Source organism: Hydractinia symbiolongicarpus, chromosome 5, assembly GCF_029227915.1.
Source record: "Hydractinia symbiolongicarpus strain clone_291-10 chromosome 5, HSymV2.1, whole genome shotgun sequence".
NCBI classification, from domain to species: Eukaryota; Metazoa; Cnidaria; class Hydrozoa; order Anthoathecata; family Hydractiniidae; genus Hydractinia; species Hydractinia symbiolongicarpus.
In genome coordinates this window covers 14,290,268-14,312,528 of record NC_079879.1, presented here as the reverse complement: position 1 = coordinate 14,312,528, position 22,261 = coordinate 14,290,268, and the positions used below count along the sequence as shown (strand labels likewise).

Below are 22,261 nucleotides of genomic sequence, written 5' to 3'. Positions count from 1 at the left end.
GATTAAAACATGGTTTAAATCTGCCAATGCAAATAAAACAAGAAACTGGGACGGTTGAAACACTACGCTTTTGTACGAATGTTCTATCGCAAGGGGTAGCAGCAGTACTTGCATATATGGTGATGTCACATTAAAACACTGTAAAGAACTTTTACAATAACAAAGATATCAATATTTTCTTTTTCTTTCAATAAATTATTTTCAAAAACCATGAATAGAATATACACAATTGACTGCAGTATATAATAAAAACAAAGATATACAACACTGGGTAAGCAAATAATCGATTCCTGTAAAAACCCAATAGGCAAGTCCTGTTTATACCATCGCTACATCATATTACTGCGATTTTGAGTAACAAATTTGTGAATAAGGAAAAAATATCACTTAAGCTACGGGGACACGGCAACAATTTTCATGCGATTGCAACAAAAAATTTTTTGTTGCAATCGCATACAAAGATGTTTCCGTGTTGCATGAGTGCGCATGAAACAAAATTTATGAAAATGAAACCAAAACATGTGTAACAGTGATTAATGATGGCCGTTGCAGTTGATCAAAGTATAATAATCGCTTCTATTGCACTTCTTCTTGATGAAGAAGAAATAAAGAAAAAACAATCCAAACGATCTATTTGGACAAAGCCATGGTTACAACGATATGTTTTCGGTATTAAATTTAATAAGTTCATTTTTTCTTCTTCCGAAAGTTTTTGCTTCGCTTAATCTTCCGCCATGTGGAAGTCTTGTCTAGTCTTGTCTAATTTGTTGTGATTAAAAAACTTTTGTTTTGATTTGTTTTTAAACGAATTTGATTGGTTAAAATAAAAAATGTTGCAAAAATTCTCCTCAAAGTGCGGGGACACGAAAAATTTCCTGATCCTTATTTGCAACATGAAAATTTTGTTGCAGCAAAAAATTCAAATTGATTTGAATTTTTTTTTTTTTGTTGCAGCAACAAAAATTTTGAGCGAAAAATGTTGCAGAATGAGGATATTTGGTGTGGGGACACAGTGAAACATTTTCATGCGATTGCAACAAAACAATTTTTTGCTGCAATCGCATGAAAATTGTTGCCGTGTCCCCGTAGCTTTATGAAAGGCAAGGAATTTATAAAAAGTAGCAGCTTGGATGTGATTCTCAAAAATCTTCAATTACAGCAATAATACAAGAAAGAGAAACAACTTGATAGCAGTAAAGGTTATATTTTATATGTTATACTGAATAGTTAGTTCATCCTGTAAAAACATTTTAAATAAAAAATAAAAATATTTTTGACGTAACCAACAATGTTGTGAAAGAATTATATATTTGATTGATGTCAACACTGTGAAGAATCATCTGAAATGACAAATTTCAAGATTTTTGTATCATCATAATAAAGATACAAAACCATTTGCAACACTGCTGTAAATAATATAGAATAAAAGAATAGAATCAAAGTCTGCAGAATGAATTTTCAAAATACACCTAATTTATCTAGCTAGCTATTCTTTGCTTAAATGATGCAATCAAAATGTTTAAGCTTCAAAATGATATGAAATCAATGTAAAAACATAGTTGAAAAACTAAGATAAGGACTAAATACAGACATTAAAATCAACAGCAAATAACCAGTAACCAGTGTATATAGTAAACCAACACATGTGCGATAAGACTTAAAATTGCAGAAAGAATCAGCCAAAGTTTTGTACGGAAAGCAAAAGAAGCGCCTTGTGCGCAAAAATCAATAAACTTTTCGTTTCTGAAGAGCTGCTTTTCAAACACTAGCCACCTAGTCAATAACTTTTACAGGAATATGAAATAGGTTTATCTTAACCTAAACTTGACTACACTATAATAAATACAACATTATGAGCGCTAGATCTTAAGACAATCTTTTAAAAATCAATGTCAACCCGCTTTATAAATAAAAACTTCACCGCCTTGGCTACTTTTTTATGTAATCTCGCACATGAATTGGCTCCGCGTAAAAGATTAACCAATGTGTTCATTTTTTTTTCCACAGACGAAGAAAGGCTAAACCAAACACACATTTCCGGTTTGTGTAAATAAATAAAATTACTCATAGACAATCACTGGAGGCACAGTTTAGCATTTCCTTGCTTCGTTCATTCAGAATGCGTTTATTTACATTCAAAATACACGATGCAGTCATATTTAAAACTGATTTTACTATTGGTTACCTGGCCCACAAGAATAAAAAATAATGAAATCCGTTATTGGACCCTTTAACCAGGGAAATATTAGATTTGGTGATACAGCTGGACGACAATGTGTTTGCCATGCTTTATATGCGATTGCATGGTATATGTTTATACGCATCAGTGTATGGACTACAGCAGATTTAAAAGTTCTTATTGATGGTGATAAGATATATAAGAGTCTTGAAATTAATCAATTTTTGTCTTTAAAGGAGCTACCAAATTTGTTTGTATTGAAAATAAAAACTTCCAAGTTGTTAAATTGGAATATTGTCAAGGAAAGATATTAGCCTTAGACAATGCTAGATCATTTAACACAATTTATGCAAATAAAAGCACCAAAGCTAATAGGATTCTATTGATTATTGAAGGTTATACACTCAGTATCATGTGGAATAAATGTCATTTCTTTCTCACAGCCGTGGTGATGAAGGGAAGATTATCGAGAATGGTCAATCAATGCTATTAGAATTTAGATCCCTGATAGCAATTAGAAGTACATTAAGGCAACTTATTTAAATGGTTTTTAATCCCTTGTGTATGGTATGCAATGTTTAACATTTAAACTCACATCAGAAGATGGTAGGACCACACCCTGTGATGTTGACTTTTGTAAAATGTTACAGAGTGGTCATACGATTGCTGTCAAAAATGAAATGTATGTGTTACAGAAGAGAATAGCTCGTGAAAATTACCAGCGGTTGAAGAGTTCTGAGAAATATGAATTAAAAAGAAAACGAACGATGGGAAACTATGAAAACTTTAAAAAATATGGTTTGAAAAAGAAACGAATGATTGATAATTATAAAAGTTCAAAAGTTTCGAGAAGTATAAATTGAAAAAAAGGCGACTACCGAGCATAAAAATATACCTGGCATTAAATTAAGGGCCAGGCGGGTAAGTATCAATATGTGGGGGACTGTCTTCGCATATCGAGCACGGACGATCGCACGGGAGAAACTTATCAATGTCTGTATACTATAAAAACGCAGAAAAATGTGGTATAAATAGATTGGGTTTTTTAGACTGCCACAATTGTTTAACAAAAATACCTTATTTTATGAATCGAATGCTTTAAAAAAAAATGGGCTAAAACAGATGATAAGAAAAACGGCAAAAAGAGTGCTGGAATCAGTGCGTAGATGTCTAAGACGAATGTCTTTCTTGTTTTTACTTTAAGATAACTTTTAATAAGTCAAATTTCTCTAAGCTTATTGTTATTTAGAATTATCAGAGAGCTTAATATACCTGATATCCCAGAAATGGTGTTTGGTGATACTATCTTGGAAATAAAAAATGAGTGTGGTTTTAAAGTATTTTTTACTGCAATTGATGCTTTGCGATTGGTTGATAATAAGCGAGATTTGATGAAAGTTGGTGTAGCTGATGAATGGCAGAAACAAAGGTCTAAAACCTTTACTTTATTTTAGAATTTCATAATACTTCATAATATTAATAATAATGTATAGAAATATCCTTTACTGCAAAGTATTTTGTAAGGATGAACATTTAGACGAAAACCTACTGGCAAAAAAATCTAATTCTGTACTTGAGTCTCGTGTTGCTGTTCTAAAAGATAATACTGACAAAAAAGTTAAAACCCCACCCATATACATGCAATTTCATTCTCAAAATAAGGCATACATATATATAGGATCATTTGCATATGACACTTATGTTATCTTTGATTACAGGGCTGATTGTGAATATATACAGGAAGTTTTGAAACCTTATGACTGGACATACAGTACAAATTATAAAGGAAATGTTGTTTCACCTACAAAGGTATACAGTTTTTTGTTTAATGTGTGGATGACAATGTTGATGTTGTCCTTAAGACAACTTGTGAAATATTGCAAAAAAGAAAGAATGAAAATGTTGATTTATTTGCTAAAAGATATCTTACACTGAGAAGCATTTTCAGGGCAGAAAATAGTGATTAGACTAAAAAAGATTACTGTAAAGTAATGTAATGTTTTATATTCTTAATATTTTTTTATATTTTATTTTGTAAATAAGCTTTTTCTGCGCCACTCAAAAAATTGAGATTTTCAATGTTAAACAAATTGACAAAGCCTTGGGAACAAAACTTGCTATTCAAACATATTATAACTGGGAATTTTGACCTTTTTTAAAAAGAATTTCAAGTCAAATAAGGGTTTTTTTGTGGGCATTAATTGCGCAAATGATTTATATTATATAGTAAACATTGATTCAAGGAATAACATATTATAGGAACATGTAAAATTTATTGCAAGAGATTACTAGTTAGTTTCATTCAGGTTTGTTAAAAAAGGTTAACGATTTTAGGTTACAACTACTGATGACAGGATTGATATGGAAAAGTTAAAAAGGAGAGAAAAAATACATTTTTATCAAGATTTGCTATTATTTGAAGATGAATTGGCAGATCACGGAATCGCCAAATTAAGTGTGAAAATGGTAAGTCTTCTAAAAATGGAAAGGTACGTAAAGATGTTGATATACTTTTGAATGCCTTCTTATTGTTCTTTCTACAAATCTCATGTCATTATTTTTTTTATTTTTCTAGAAAGTGAGCCGCAACGCTCGCTTCCGTTCCATCGAATAAGTAAAAACTATAAGAAATATCAAGTTGATTTCATACGAAAACGCTGTTAAGTTGTCTATGAATCTTTTTACCTTTTGGTAAAATCTTTATTGGTTTCCGAGATCAAGGCCTTGAAGTTTAACTAATTATGCGGAATTATGACATGATAACTTAGATGCTGAGAAACAATTGCTGGTATAAATAATAATCAAGATAAAGTGAATAAATATTATTCATGTAAATATGTTCAAAATGTCAAAGTGATTAGGTATAAGCATATTTATCCCACTGCATACCTTGATAAACGCTTAAAACGACACCTCGTTTCTATCAGATTAGCAGAATAATAAAACTTCTAAGTCAAAAATCTTTTAAAACGATCAATATTTCTCGACAAAATACAATGATATAATACAAAATTATTAATCCGGCTGTTATTTTCGCCTGAGGTAAGCTTTAACGGAACGTAAAAAGGGTATGAGTTTTTTTGTGTTGTTTTGATGCGAATTTCTTTTTCAACGGATTTCTAAAAATAAAGGGTTGCTATGGCCTTCATCAAAACTCCTCAATTCTCCTCAATTTTGAAAGCTCTCCTCCAATCTTCTCAATTTTCTATTTACAAAACTATATGGTTTGTTATATTTTTTTAATTTTCAAAATGCATAGAAATGCTGCACTAATTTGTCCTTTACTTGTGGTGTAACCTTTTTTCTAATATTTCTCGATTTATTTAGAAATGTAAAAATCTTAAATCTTCTCAATTTATGTTATGAAAATACCTCAAATCTTCTCAAATTTGACTTCATAAGAGTAGCAACCCTTTATTGTCATTAAGGCAAGATTTTCATTTCATATCATCATTGCCTCTCCCATAATTGGGTAACAAATGATGACGTTTGAGAATTCTTTTGGAGAACGACGAAAAACTGGCTTAATGGTCATTACTAAATTAAGGTGGCAGTAACCCTTTAAAAATTCTACTTTCTACATTGTCAGTTACTAAAATCTATTTCTAGACAATATATCTATATGTTTCATATTATTATTTTATGTTATGCTTCAGCCCTTTATTTTTTTCTTATTTTAGGAAAAATATCGGTCGTGTTCTTATAAATTGTCTTTTACTCCAGTGAGGATTTTCGTCCATTGATTAATTCACGATATTCCAACAAACATTTTTATTAATCTTGTGCCCGTGATAAATTTTATGTCGATTTTTATCATTCAAATCGTTCAAGTTCTTTTGTTTGAAACTTAATTACTATATATACTTGATTGGTTAAAGGCATTTTAAAATAATCGAGGCGGTCACTTTTTGAACATCTACAAACGCATTTTGATTTCTGAAAACGCATTTGATTCAAACGCAACAAACAAGTATCAATTAGGCAATATAATAAAACATTACTATTGCATGCCAATTCTTGTTGAATACCAAGATTTATTTACTCTCGTGGAGTGACTAAATCTGATAGAGTGCCTTTATCGCAGTAACGAGTCAACTCATGCCATTTGAGAAAAATCGGGTAAACAATGCAGATGTACACCTAATGTATACATTCAGAACACCAGGATTCAAATTGATAACAGTGTTTTAAGCATTAAAGTGGCTGTATAAAGAACTCCAACTTCACATATTTTCGTTTTTCTTAAATTTTTCAAACATGTTTGGTCAATCATACAGCTATGATATAGTCCATACGGGTAAGCTATCTACTTGTGTAGCTAGCATATTGGCGCACAAGTGTAATGGATCCATCTGTGGCTCTCAGCTCTAGGAACTGCGGATCAAAGCGACGCGCAAAGTAACTCGACTCCAATTTCACTAGCTACCATGTAAATTTGGAGAAATAATGATACTTTGAAGTTATTGTATTTATTTAGAGAGTGATGCCTTCTTCGTTCTTTATCTTGTTGCGTTTCTTCTTAAGAGTCGATGGTGTTCTCCTAAGAATAAACGATACACGGATTTACCACGAGGTATCCTAAAATTTATTTACTGCAATTAATTTACTGCAACGCTTTGAACGAACGGGTGGGTCGCGTATTATTTTTTTTTCAAATTTAAGAGGCGGCGATTGTTCGAGGGAGCGTTTAATAAACCGTGAATGAGTTTTTGATAAGATTGTTATCGGTGAAATTCAACATTTGCATTAGGTTTCGAATAGACAGCCCTCTAAACAAGTCTATCAGAGGGAGCTCATTGAAAGGTGGAAGTTTAATCGAGGAGGCTAAAAAGATATGGCGTTTCTTTCTTTATAGGCTGGTTCTAACTATATACTTAGAGAATATACTTCAAAAGAAAAGAAAATTAGTCAACTTCAGGTAGCTACTTTGTCGATTGAAATATCTAATCTTTTTCAGTTAGGGTCGACGAAAAATGCTGGCCATTTCTCAATTTTCGTAAAAAATAGAACTAACGATTGATAACACGTTTTGCTTAAAATGTTCATTATAATGTGAATATAAACTGGGGTAATTTTTTTATATTTGTGAGTTTTGGTTTTCGAGATATAAAAGTCAAAGTAGTCCCACGGTCGCTTCTATGTCAGTGTCGATTAGGACTTTCTGTTCGGTAAAATACTAACTTGTTTGGCGTAAGTCCGCGGGAATGTAAACAACTCATTCTGAATGAACGAAGCGAGGGAATGCTAAACGGGAAAACTGTGTCTCCTATGATTGCCTAAGAGTAATTTTATATGTAATATTTTGAAATAAATATCTTTGTCAGAATAAAATAAAATTTCACCGTTATAAATACAGTTTGAGTTTTATGCATGAGTTATCACTTGGAAGAATAATCGTGTATTCAATTTTATTATGAAATTTTTCTTGTTTTTGTTTTTTATTATTGTATTAAAACATCCTGAAAGACAACAAGTGCTTTATATAATTTGCTAGACTTGAAAATAAAACTTCAAATGATTGTGCGCTATAAAGTGTACTGGAAGTGATTTTGTGATAGCAAAGCAAAAACACGTTTCCCAAATATATAGCTAGCATGTTTTTTAAAATTTTGGAATTTATTGTTTTGACTTCACTTTTGAGATCATATTCAGCATCATTGAATTGGTGTGTGTATAAATTTTCAACTTAATCTGACATTTTAAAGTGCAGTTTTGGTGGTGTTATTGTTACGGTCAAAGTCTTCTTTTTGATTTGTACTAATAAGCTTCTGTTTCATGCAGAGGTCAATTAGTACAAAATTAGAAAAACTGTTTTAGCAGGTTGTTTGTTTGCCGTATGAATCTAAAGATTTCACATTCTATTAAGTTTCATTCAAGGATGTCAAAAATCACATTCAGTTTGTTTGATAAAGTTGAGAAATAGCAAGGAGGGGAGTGAATATGCCCAGGAATTCGCTCCCCCGATACCTCTACCCCCAAAAACCCCGCTTCCACCACTTCCACCCCTACCCCAGCCCCCATCCTCCCAAAACCAGTAAACGCGCCTTCATCCAAAAATAAACCCGATAAATACCCTAGGTACGTACCCTCGCCCGTGCACGCCATAAACTTCAGCCAGGACCTAAGCCCTGCTCCCACAATTTTACTATATATCCAGCTTCGTATATAGCTATTCAGTATCACCTTGAGTATTACCTGTGTGAAAATTCACGCATCACCGGTTAGGTCTTTTGCTCATCATACATAAAATCTCTCGACCATTCAAAATATGATAAACATTTTTGAATGTATGAGGCAAATGAGTTTAAACTTGTTTTATATCGTCCTCATACCGATGGGGAGTTACTCGAAGTTATGAAGATAAAAAATCTATTCAACGCGACCGACTTTGGGGAGATATATATGGACAACCTTTCTTTTGATTCTTTTTAACCTCCATTTGTTGTTACTTTTATGAAGCATGGCTTCACAAAATATTGGACAAACCCCCACTATTCTCACATGAGTGGAGAGGTGTGCACGTTATCCTCATGTACAACTCTTTTGTCATAAAAAGCCGAGAGTCTCAGCTTGTTTTGCTGGTACATGATCATGCCTTGTTTGTGCACCCGGAAACCTACGTTTTTCGCTGTGTCCAAACTACCCTTCAAAACCCCCATATACCTATCCCACGTTACTGCATTCTGCCTCTTTGACATTCCTTTACATGAGAACTTCGTGCCCTCTTTACCCTCAACGAAGTAGCACTTGGCAGTCAATGCAATCATTCTAGACCCTATGAATTCGGGTTTGAATAACACTCCCGTTAGACTGAAGTGTTTGTCGGTGACGAGCCATTTCGTAACATCAGTTTCATACCGCTCGAGCAGTTCATGGCGAACGACACCTCGCAGCTCTTCCCCCGAGATAGCAAAATACGCGCTATCCGTATCCATATACACGTATCCAAGTCCTGTCGGTCTACGTACTTGTCGAGAAAGTCATAATATAATTCCAACATGCGCAAATTTGGCAATTGGTAGACGGCAATTCCACACTGATAAGCTCTATCAATACTCACCCCTTGTTTACCCCTTCTTACTTCGTACGCGTCGCCTATTTCTTCAAGATCCTCGAGATAGGGGCTCCTCATTGCCACATCAACCTCTTTTTCATTTCTCGTGAAGCTAGTATTGGCATGCCTTGCCATTCCTCGATTATTTTTCCATAAAAACTATTCCCTTTCAACTTGACAGTGTCGCCCGCGATACGTTTGTCCGGGTTCTTATCACCTTGGCGTCGCGCATCGGCAATTTCTTCCGGAAACCACGCAAATGGTTTACCGCGTGAGTACTTGAGGAACTGGTAACACGCCGTGACTTTTAGCCCATGCTCTAGGTACCATTTGAGCACGGGTGTGTACAGCAATATCCTCTCGGCTTTCGTCAGTCCCAAGAGCTTTTTAGTTCCGGGGACACGTTTGCGCCCAGTCTTAGGCAAGTACGTCCGCATGTGCTCTGGAATGGCTTCATCGGGTATCTCTTTGACCACAAATAACGGAGACATTTCGCTAAATTTGTCGTGTAGCTCGGTAGGGACTTCAATATCAACTTGCGCAAAGCCGAAAAGTGAACCATCTAGAACGCCTTGCTCTAGAGAATCCAAGCCCTCTGTTGGTTCAGCAATCCTGACAAGCTTCTCCTTACCGCATGGGAAGTCCTGCAGCAAGGTACTCAGGTAGAGCATGTTTGCATCATAGCCTAGAATGATCTTACATTTGCTGGGCTCGTTATAGATATGAGATCTTATAGCTGTCACATCCCTCTCGTGGTACCTGCAAAAGACGATCGCGGGGCCACCTACCATGCCCGTGTGCAGGAGCTCATATGCCTCGTTCTTGGTACACTCGTCGCACGCTTTTTTAACCTCTATGCAGGCCTACAACAACATGTTCGCTCGACTGATTTTCACACATCGGGCTTTGACGCAATTGTCTTGACATTTGTGCGTGCAGGGGTCTCCCGGTGCATACAGCTCTATTTCAGGGTTCAAGCGCAGGGATTTGTTCAGTACATAGCGCATCGATACGCCTGGTATACTCACGGTCTCTTTCAAAATGTCAATTTCATCCTCGCAGTACGTGTGGCGGGTCCTGTCGACAGCCTCAACAAAGGGTACTACGTCCGCCAAGTTGTACTCGGCTAACCAATCCAGCATTGTGACGCAGCCCCTCTTGTAGAACTCATCTCGGAACGCCTGGTAATCTTCAGGCGAGAGGGTTTTTTTACCGCTAAGGGTGCTATAGAAGGCCTCATGATCGACGGGGCCGACATGGTTCAACTTGTCATAGCTCGACAGCCACTCGTACGGGAACACGAGCTTCTCGAGATTGCAATCCAATGACTTCTAGCAGCCCGCGTAATTCATTCCAGGCGCGGGAAAGTTTTTAATGTCTTTTTTAATGAATTTGAACTTTGATGTTGTGAGGAACATGTAGTCATTCTTCTTTGCTACTTTAATTTTATCCTCGTCATCATCCGCAATTCGTTCGACAAAGTACCGCTTGATCAGGTTGATGTCATACTTGCCGCTGTTGAAACCTATCACCGTCACTTGGTTCACCCACTCATTCCAAGCTTTTTGGGTTTGATCTGAAAGCATATCAAAATCATTCGGCTTGGGGTGCAGCCTTTCTACTTCTTTGATGATGTGGGCCTGCCTCTGCTCTAATTGCTCGACAAATTTCCGCACCAGCACCTTGGGGCTTTCATTCATGATGAAAGTGCGATGTTCCTGTAGACTATCATGAATGGCAACACTTACCTGGATATGCTCCGAGATGTATGTTAGATCGGCCGTTTGCTGCTGGTGTAATGGTACCAGGAGAGCTTCAAAATCAAAGACGATGAAGTGGGGGTAGGGTCGAAATTCTTTCTTAAAGAGCCTCTTAACATTTGGGGGCACTTCCATGTGGTGACCAGGTTGTAGCCGAGTTTTTGGATGTGATTCTCCTTAACCCCTCCTTGGGGTCTCGATGGTTCTGTCAGGTGGTAAGTAGGCTTTGGTCCAGAACTCCGCATCTTTCATATCCAGACGCTTCATCTCGCATTCTTCTATGAAGATTTCGATTTCCGCCATGCTTGAGAGTGACTTGGAGCTCTTGGTTTTGTGGTAATCGGCTACATCGCCACCACCTCGTTAAATATCACAGCTAAAGCTGTAGACTACCTTGACACGCATGTCTCCGTGGGGGGTGATTTTTCGCATGATGGCCTCCGTCAGTGGTTGGTTAAGGTTCTTATTGAATCGCCACGTCTTGGTGCGGTTTCCGTCTTCCAAAAATTGCGCGTCATTCTCGTCAAATATGTTCTGGATGTCCTCGATTACCTCCAGGTTCGTGGCCTGCTTCAATTCTTTCCCGAACATGTGTTTGAGGTCGGCGATTCCCTGGTATTCATCTTCGATGGTGATCCGTTGGACCTCATCGTGGAGCGTCGAACTTCTCGAGATTTGCTCCTTCGCTTTGTTATAGTAGTAAGTAACAGTATCCCGCACCCTCCGTTGTTGATCAGCGAGAGCGTCGCGAGTTGCCGCTACCGGTGCTGATACGGTTTCATATAGTTTACCAATAGCTTTCCTGAACCAACTCATCTTTATTATATACAGATTTCGATTTCAATTAGCGCGGTCTTGAGTATGGGACTTCCCTCTACACATTGTGCATGCGTATTGGGATTATCGGGTTTCGGTATTTATCGAGTTTATTCTCGGATGACGTCGGGATGGGGGCTGGGGTAGGGGTGGAAGTGGTGGAAGCGGGGTTTTTGGGGGTAGAGGTATAGGGGGACGAATTTTGGATATATATATATATATATATATATATGTATATATATATATATATATATGTATATATATATATATATATATATATATATATATATATATATATATATATATATATATATATATATATATATATATATATATATATATATATATATGTATATATGTATATATGTATATATGTATATATGTATATATGTATATATGTATATATGTATATATGTATATATGTATATATGTATATATGTATATATATATATATGTATATATATATGTATATATACATATATATATTATGAGCTTGGGGGAAAGGGGGTTTAAAATTTAATACTTGTCCACTAATTTATGTCCAAAATTGTCTAAAATTTATAAAAAAAAATTTAAAAAATAGGTAGGACAGCACAGATGCTTTCCACATGGTGACATGGCCGGCTACCATTTTCAAAAAATTTGCGAGCTGAAAAACATTTCGTGCAGCTTTCACATGACACCAAAACAAACATTCAAATATTCGCGGCAAATTAGTATTAAAAGTAAAAGTGATTGGTGGCAGCTATACAGGCTGTACCGACACGTTACCGTAATACTGCACGTTACCGCACACATTACCATACACGTTACCGTTATTTTTACTAGAAACTTTGGTGAGACAAACACGTTACCGTCACATTTTTATAAGTTTTATATAACATTATTTATCACAAAGTTGACGGTAACGTGTTGGACATAGGCATTCCGTAGGCTAAAAAGCAGGGTTACAAGCACGATAACGTGTACGGTAACGTGTAGCACGACGGTAACGTGTGGAAAAAATCTTCTGTTTTTCTTATGTGCAATGTCTTAAGAGTTTTGTTGTCTTTATAAATTTTTTAAAAGACAAATGCAACCTTTACCTACACAAAATAGACCTCAACATAAATTATATGTCGTAAATAAGTCAACATAAATTAGATGTCGTAATATATATAAACGCAAGAATCTCGTGCACCTTACTATGCAAATTTTTTTTACACCAAAGTTGTTACTGGTGGATTATACCGTGCCAGACACCAACCTGTATTTTGAGAACCGCACCGTAAATAGCTGTGCACGGATTCATGCGCATAAGACATGATTTTATTCTCTGGCCCTTCACCACTATGTCTATTAGTGTTGACATACTTCTAATTAAATTATCTATTTTCTCAATAGGAAAACTTAATATGCAACCCATTCACACGAAAAACTTATATAAGAACACGAAACGCATTATTCTGTTTGTTTGTCTGTTATACAAAAGAAACACGACTATAGTCTACCTCCAAATAAATACCCATTCATATAAGAACACAAAGCCATGTTTTGTTTGTTTGTTTGATTGTTTGTTTGTTTACATAAGAAATACAAGGAAATTATTGAAACTTTTTGGCATTTATGGAATACGAAAACCAAGGCATGAAGCCGAAGTGGCCTAGCTAGCAACTAGTCTCATGAACTATTAAAAGCTTGCACCTAACTAAACCAACCAAAATTGACTAAGTCTTCAAAATTAGAGACAATCTTGGACAAAATATGTATGGACTTTTTAATTTTCCCTGTGTTAAAATGTAATACTTGTCCACTAATTTATGTCCAAGATTGTAGCAAATTAAAGCACCTGTCGCCTTTCATGATGTTTTAATACAAAAAATAACAAGAAAAATTTCATAAGTTGAATACACGTATACTTATATTTTTCATGTCATAAACTCATGTCATATTCATGAAAGTGAAACATAATTATATTCTGCGAAAGATATTTATTTAAAAACATGATGAATAAAGTTACTTTCAGACAATTACAGAAACACAGTTTTTCCCGTTTAGCATTCCCTCGCTTAGTTCATTCAGAATACGTTTGTTTACATTTCCGCAGAATTACGTCACACAAGTTAGTAATTTACCGAACAGAAAGGTCTCATCGACACTGTCATGGCGGCAACCGTAGTACTACTTTGACCTGAAATATCTCGAGAACAAAAATCTCACAAATATAAAAAAATTTACACAGTCTTACATAGTGAACATTTTAGCACAACTTGTTATCAATTGTTAGTTCTCCTTTAATATTTAGGAGCTAATAACATCAAAAGATGAAAGTCAGTAAGAGTTTGGAAACATTTCAAAATTTCCATAAATCTAATTGTTATCAGTGTAAAATATTATAGCGTGACTTCATTTATTTCCCAAATCATCAAAAAATAATAGGAACACTAAATAATAACTTATACCTGAAACAAAAACTGATTTTAGTTTGATGCATCATCCTTCTTATGACTGCCAAAATGTCCACCTGTTATTCTTATTCCTTTCTTATCATTTTGTAAATTTAATTATGCATGTTTATATCATTCCTTCTTCAGTTAAGCAATTGTGTTTTAGAATCCATTTGCAGACGAGGCCATACTGGCAGAACAGTTAGATCTAGTTAAAGAAGAAGTTGAAAAGATAGTATTCGAAGAAGAATCATGCAATTCGAATAGCTGACACTGCGCATACGTTTTTAAACCAAAACATAATGAGTTTCTAGTGTATTACTAATTCGTTGTTAATGTAGATGTAAACACCAAAACAAATATGGAAATAAACACTAACATGCAGGTAACCATTGGAAGAATTATTACTTTTAATCGAACTTTAACACACACCGTTTTTTAATATCCGGTTATTAAAAAACTGTTCTATTTGTGTACCATTACGTCATTTTATACGTAAGCATACAATTGTAAATATAATGTATGTACACAAATGAAGACAAAAAGTTAAAAGAAATAAAGAAAATGCTTCATCTTCTAAGTTGTAAAGTACGCTGCAGCGATATCAGTTAAGTTCTCATATTCCGTATCAAAACTCGTTAAATTTAAACCAATCGTTGCGGATCGAAGTTTACGCTTCCGTTTAGAGACATCAATGTTATGAGAGGTCCGAGTAATTCACTACTACCGTTACAATAAGGGAACATGTGTGACTGATGAATGCAATAATGATTGGTAAACAATGTCATTGTAAGACCACACACAGAAATCGTGAATCCTGTTGCTATGGATATTAAACATGGTAGCTTCGTTGCGGAATATAACTTGCCAGCTGATAGGCGCACGAAAAATATTGAGGGTAGTATAAATATCAACGGAACAGCCAACATCAAACCTGCAGTCTCTACCACAATTGAAAGGCAGTCGATAAGCATTGCACCTAACAGAGCTGGTGTCAAAACAAACAATGTAATGGAAAAGTGAAATATATTTTGAAATTTACGGTGCACCACTACTCCTTGTTGGATGAGGTGACGCAAGCTTTGACATTCCATTGGAAATAAACATAATATAAACCCAGCGAAGAAGATTCTTGCGAGCGTTGCTAAGAGATCTTCCTCACAGTAATTCTCAAGTATATTGCCTTGAGTTATTCCACGAAACGTCAGGTAACCACAGCAACCAAGTACAATGGTACACAGTAAACTGTACGATGACGCGATACTTGCCGGTTTGTCGGGATCGAATTCCTTACTCTGATCGATTGTGGCGTAATATAGACGACATGTGTGTTGACATGATAACGCGAACGACATAACTGCAACAGATTGTATTATATTCGTGTTCAAAAACTTAAATGCATTGTATGTATGTGGTACGTGTCCGCTCAGTGTAAACAATCGTACCGTGACCAGAACTGTGACAAATGAAGCAGAAATAAGCGAGACTAAAGACCATTTGAAAATTCGTTTGACGTTAGTGGTCATGGAAATGGGGATAATAATTATTGTTAAAAGAAGCAGGATCACTTTTCTGTTTAAGGTAACATGACTTCCTAAAGCTTGTTGTAGGGACTGCGTGAACTTAGTACAAGTGTCTGCAAGTATGACGTTGTACGTAAGTAATACACTTAAAGAATATAAGTACGGTATCATGTAAGATATCACAAACCCAGGAGTGCCAAAATGTTTCTTCGATATATTTTGTAAACAAGTTTCTTTCGCGAGCAAGCTGCATTGTATTAACAAAACTTCCGAGTACTCAACCATAATGGAAACTGCCAAGAGTAAAAACAATCCCATTGGGAGACCAGCTTGTTTTAAAGCGTACGGAATAGCTATGACGCATGCGCCTATTATTGGATGACATTGTGGCTGTTGGTCAATGAATGTTTCGTCTGCTTTAATTTTTGCGAAATCTTTTGAAGATTTGGTGACAAAAATCTTCGAATCATTTTTTTCTTCGTCAGTTGCTTCTATCTTTCGTTTTTCCTGAATCTCTTTTATTTTCGTTCGCGTCTTCTCAAACGTTGATTTTCCATAATTTAGTGCTTTTGTAAGCAGCGCCTTCGGTAAAAATTCTCTGTGTTTTTCTGATTCGGGTATTGGTTCTTGAGTAATTTTATAGAGCTTTTGGAAACCGGGATGGCGAGGACTGTATTTCAGTTGCTCTTCCATGCTCGTTTGAGTTCAATTAGCATGCTCAAAAATGATACAAGCGCATTATACGCTTGGCTGCGCACCGAAATACGGAAAGGCTCGTATGAGGACTTCTTAAGCTAGATTAAAATAATGAATCAATCATTTAATCAATTATACAATTATATCCTTTGCTAATTGGAAAAGAGATATAAAAAATTTTGTTTTGCAATTGTTGAGCGGAAAAATTAATGACAATTTCAAAAAAGGAAAACAACGATAAATATCAAAATTATATTCCGTCAAGTTCTCTGTCTAATTTTCAAAAGTTTGTTTTAACGTTCAAAAAAAATCCCGCAAACCTCGCAAACTTTTTACATGTTGCTTGTTCGGTTTTCAAAATTAGGGAAGTTGCGTGTATGTAAACATTCGGAGTAAGACAAGATGGTTATGATCTATGGCATTAGTTTGAGGCATAAGGGATTAGGGCGCAAATAACGCAGCGGTAATAAAAGCCATGTAGAAAAAATACCAAATTAGGATAAAATATTTTATCACTATAAATATTGTATAAAATTTAATATTCATTCGCACCCCTCGAATTTAATAAGCGACACAAACCAACCAATACATTTAGTTGTGAATTATATCCGTAAAGTTTTTAAAGATTCTGGACGGCTATAGGCATTTTATACAGATAAGATAAGAATCTAGTTTAAAACAAAATAAAAAAAATAATCGTGAATAACATCAATATACTAAATAAAACGCTGATTTATCTAAATCAACTATATAAATCGCGTGTCGTTTTCTATAGTTTCGTGTAAGTGTAGGGAAAGTTCGGGCAACTCGAAGAAGACTTCATGTGAGTCTTGTCACCGAGAACCGATGTAGAAAACTGGTTAATTCTCTAAATTAGAGCTTTCGATTTAGTAGAATAATAAGATATTTTTTCTTATTATGTTTTTCAAGATATTTTTAATAATATGAATCAATTTCGTGAAAGGTTTTGATATTTGCTTTAACTTTACTCTTAAAAACGTTTAAAGAATATATTTCTGTACCTTTTAAAATTAGAGGTGTAATTTTGTTCCATAAGTGTGGTGCACGATAGCTGATGCAAAATTCTTCATACTTTGTTTTTATTATTGGTTCTTTGAGTTGTTTTGATCTTGTATTGTATTTTCCTGATAACTTTTCTGTATACAAGTTATGAAATATACGAGGAGATTACATTTAAACATAAAACAAAGGTTTTGATAAATATTAATTTCCATTAGGGTTGGGATTTTCAATTCTTCAAACAGTGGCTTAGAAGGTGTTAGACGATCTTCAAAAGTAATAACTCGGATTGCATGTTTTTGTTTTCTGTAAAGTTTCAATAGCTTAGTTTTATTGGTACTTGCCCAGGTTATATTACCATATGATAAGTGACTATGGTCGAAGGAAAGGCATAATTGTTTAAGCAGATACTTTGGCAATAAGTTTCTTGATTTATATAGGATACCTATGCTCCTGGAAATTTTGCTACATATTGTATCAAATGATGTTTCCATGTTAAATTTTCATCAATATATATCCCTAAAAATTTTGTAACTTTGCCTCTCTTAATCTCTGTATTATCAATTTGAAGTTTTGGAAGGGTAGAAGAATTTTTTTTCTTCTGATATTGTGAATGAAAGAAGTATTTAGTTTTAGAAACATTTAATGATAACTTATTTGCTTTAAACCATAATGAAATTTTTTGAAGTTCAAGTTTCATTTCTACAAAAAGATCTTGAACGTTTTACCTGATTTAAATAAGTTTGTATCGTCTGCAAACATGACGTTAAAAAGTTTTGATGAGGCTTTATAGAGATCGTTGATATATATTATAAACAAAAGTGGTCCAAGAATTGAACCCTGTGGTACTCCACAAATTATATTCAAAGCTTCTGAAAGTTTGTCATTATCATAAGAAACATGCTGCTTTCTATTTTTATGGTAATTTTTTTAACAGTTTGTAAGTTTTGTTTGTAATACCGTAATATTCTAGTTTTTGTAATAAGATCTCATGAGTTACCGTATCGAAAGTTTTAGACAAATCAATAAAAATTCCTAGTGTTACTTCTCCTTTAGAAAAACCTTTTATGATATCATCAGCTAATTGCAAAATGGCATGCTCAGTTGAGGTATTTTTTTGAAATCCAAATTGTCTAGAAAAAAGAAGATTATGTTTATTGAGATGAGAATAAATTCTATTATATATAATGCGTTCTAAAATTTTTGAAAAAATTGGAAGAACAGATATAGGTCGGTAATTTCCCTACCCTAGTTGAATCACCTGCTTTAAAAATGGGTATAACTTTGGCTATTTTGAGATCGTCAGGAAAAATATTCTTATTTATACATTTACTAAAAATATAAAAAAGTGGATCTTTGATTTCTTTGTAGACCTCTATCATTAAGTTACACAAGAGGCTGTCTGTTCCAGTTGCTTGGGTTTTTTTTGAGTAGACTTAAACGCCGTTTCAAATTCTTCAAATGTTAAGTCACTATCACCAATTTTATTTTCAGTTCTTGTTAGATAATTTTCAATAGAATTAGAAACATCTGGAATCTTACTAGCTAACTTAGGTCCAATATTAGTAAAGAATGTATTGAATTCTTCAGCCATCTTAGATTGACTATCTTCTGGTCCGTTTTCTGTATGTAATAATTTAGAAAACGTGTTTTCTTTAATTTTAGTTTTTCCAATTATTTCTTTCATTACTTCCCAAGTTTTCTTAGAATTGTTGTTATGTTTTTTTATTTTGAATAAAAATTCCTTTTAGCTTTTTTTTTAATTTTTTCAAACAGGTTCTTATAATCTTTATATTCCTGTTCTGCTATGTGAGTTTTGGTTTTTAAAAACTTTATATAAAGTCGTTGTTTCTTTTTAGACGATTTTCTTATTCCTTTACTTATCCAAGGTGTCTGTAGTGTTTTTATTTTAACTGATTTTGTTTGAATCGAAAAGTTTTTGTCATAGAATTTAAAAATAGAGTTGTAGAAACATTTATACAGTAAGTGTACATCTTCTATATCTTTCATAAAAGACCAGTCATTTAAAGCAAGCTCTTGTTTAAAAACTTCTTTTTGTTCAGTTGTAAAATTTCTTTTTCTAATTTCAAATTTCTTTTTCTAATTTCACTTTTTTTATTACGATACTTTTTATTTGAGATATTGATGGCAACAAAAATTCCAAAATGGTCTAATATCTCAGATTTAATTATTCCTTTTTTTAGTGACATATCAAAAAAATTATTTGTTTGTTTATACAGACGATAGAGCGCTACTTCAAGGTCCAAGAGACTCGTTTATCTGTTCAGTGTGATGAGTTTGGCACTTGAGCGACAAGTAAAAATCGATTGCAAGCTGTAGTTTTAAACAACGTTGTCCGCAGAGAAATCAGTGATTTTACTTGGGTTTTTTTACCTGACGGGATTCAACATTTCCACCATATCAATGAACCTCCAAATATGAACAAGGAAGCAACGTTTCCAGATTTGACAATACTATCCTCGTCCCCAGGGTTTCTTGGTCCCTGAACCGTTTGTACGAAAAATTACCTTATTCCATGAAATTAACGAGTCAAGAAATTTACGCGAATTAAATTAACGGTCATGAAATTAAGGTGGTAGGTAGGGGTTATTTTAAAAAGGCAATTTTTAATGATATATTAATGTTGTTCAGATGTTTTGAATGTCATAAATAACAATCTCAAAATATTTTTTGTGATTTTCCAAAACATTTGTCTCGCTTACCCAAAATAGCCGGCCAAAAACCGATAATATTCAAAACATATCTGAAAAGCGTAAATCATCACACCTTGAAATTTGGGTGTATTCCACCGAACAACCTGAAATTTCCTCTTTCATTTTCTTGCACTTTCCTTTCGCATTTTATATTATATATCAAGCTGTAAAAGAGAAAAAACTAGTGCAATGATGTATATATACAAGTTACCTCTTTCAGAAAAAATTTACTTTCAACATTCTCTAAAGAAAGAAAGGCAGCAACAACTCAGACAAAACACAGGTAACTTTAAAAACACTTCCGAAACAATCATGGAAATCAAGTGTATTATCAAGCAATGACTTATAACAAAACACGCTGTTAACGATAGCAAAGACTATAACGCTCCTCGGGCGCGGCTAGAACGTTCAAAATTTGGGAAAAATTGGGTCTTATTAACCCGAAAAATAGTTTGAAGGTGTTGCTAAGGGCGTTGCTAAGGACTGGAAATTACACCAAGTGTCTGAAAAGTCTAAATTGTCGCGAATCCGTAGGAAAATTGTGTCAAACAACATACATATTTAAAATCTACGTTAAATTTACTACAAAATGGGACAAATAAAGAATTGAAAATTTTGGCAATTAACACCTACCGCGGTTCAATTAAATTATTTTCAATAAGGCATTTAATTTAACGCGGTTGAGCAAGGTTGTTTTCAAAAATGCATTTAATTAACGCGAATTTGATATTATGCGATATCACTCGCAGAAAAAATTAGGCAACAGTCGAATCCGTCAGTTGCTGTTTGGAAAGACATGTTAAAATTTTTAAAAAATTTGGAAGAAAAAGTGCTTTCAGTTAATTTTCCACTTGGATGGGTAAAATCGTCAGGGTATGACGATTTTATACAAAAGCTATTTTAAAAAAGATCGCTGAAAAAGAGAACACCGTTGAGCTATCGTCCGATGAGGAGGAAACAGTGGAAAATTGGTAAAAAAAAAAAATGTTTTTTTAATATTTTTTAAGCTTTTATATATTATAAAAAGTAACCAAATTAACAGTATTTTAATTAACAAGTCATGAAGTTAACAGTCTTTAAATTAACATTGCATTTAATTAACGGTCATTAAATTACCGCGAATTTTGAAGAACCGCGTTCATTTTATGACTCGTTCATTTCATGAAATAAGGTAGTCAAAAAGGCAAAATAGTAGACTAGGGGGATGCTTCAAACCATAGTTTTCAAGTTCAAGCGCAAAACCCCCGCTTCTATAAAGATCCTCATAGTTTTGGGTTCAAGTGTAAACTCCCCGCTTCTCTAGAGATCCTTCGACCCCGAATGTAATTTCTGTGCATGTGCAAAAATCCGAGGGCATCTGACGTCATCCGCCCCCATCCTACAAATCTGACGTCATCATGCGGAAGTGGAGTAAAGTTATTTTTAAAATGTTCTGTCAATTTTAAAAAAAATCTTTTTTTTCTAAAATCTGTATATAATAAAGGAAACATGAGTTTGTTCAGAAATGCAATGACACAGTTATACAACGCTGTATCAGCGCCAGTAGCAGCCACTCGCGATGCTCTTACCGCTCGATTACAGAGTGTGCGGGATACTGTTACTGATTATTACAACAAAATAAAGGACGGAATAAAAAACGAATTAACCCAACACTACACGACGAAATCGAAGATGAAGCACAGGAAGACTATTATGAACCCGAAGAAATTGAACGTTGAAGACATCAAGCATCCGTTTCCACAGGAAAAGACTGCAAGCACCAAAGACATTTAGCACATATTCGATAAAAAAGATATACGAACGCCGGAGGATGGGAATCGTGTCAAGACATGGCATATGCAGGGAAAATCATCTTCGATCATGTGCAGATTAAGATCATAAGCACGCGTAAACCTCTGTTGGGTTGCTGACTTTTTCCAGACTGGTTGCGTAAGAAGAGATGTATCTACGCGTTTGATGGGAAAATGAAAGAACGGACAATCTATGCTTCTGGAAATGTTTAGCGGTAATAAATAGGGCTAACGTAGAACGTGGAACAGACTTCCTTACAAGGCTAGTTCTTGCATTAGCTCG

General features: G+C 34.4%; 2 protein-coding genes and 1 long non-coding RNA gene across 5 annotated transcripts in view; 1 reads left to right on the top strand and 2 right to left on the bottom strand.

Moving 5' to 3' along the window:
* The window catches only part of LOC130644942 (TIP41-like protein), a 32,442-nt gene extending 12,617 nt beyond the window's left edge, over positions 1–19,825 (top strand). The window contains exons 2-7 of one of the 3 annotated variants that reach the window (XM_057450743.1): positions 3,429–3,608; positions 3,898–3,988; positions 4,514–4,645; positions 6,657–6,752; positions 7,035–7,097; positions 19,679–19,825. In XM_057450743.1, coding sequence (XP_057306726.1) covers positions 3,429–3,608; positions 3,898–3,988; positions 4,514–4,645; positions 6,657–6,752; positions 7,035–7,097; positions 19,679–19,681 — 565 coding nt within the window. In that variant the 3' untranslated portion in view covers positions 19,682–19,825. Of the gene's footprint in view, positions 1–3,428; positions 3,609–3,897; positions 3,989–4,513; positions 4,646–6,656; positions 6,753–7,034; positions 7,098–14,401; positions 14,801–19,678 lie in introns of those variants that run through there. The other 2 variants (XM_057450741.1, XM_057450742.1) reach the window with 2 other exon arrangements.
* On the bottom strand, positions 5,740–8,356 carry LOC130644943 (uncharacterized). Its single transcript, XR_008982646.1, has 2 exons — positions 8,266–8,356; positions 5,740–6,719 (listed from the first exon to the last, which is right to left on the bottom strand). It is a non-coding gene; the product is annotated as an uncharacterized LOC130644943 (long non-coding RNA).
* Positions 14,865–16,466, bottom strand: LOC130644941 (putative sodium-coupled neutral amino acid transporter 11). Its single transcript, XM_057450739.1, has one exon. The coding sequence runs from the start codon at positions 16,449–16,451 to the stop codon at positions 14,880–14,882; it is 1,572 nt and encodes a 523-aa protein (XP_057306722.1). The 5' UTR covers positions 16,452–16,466; the 3' UTR covers positions 14,865–14,879.
* Positions 19,826–22,261: the final 2,436 nt, after the last annotated feature.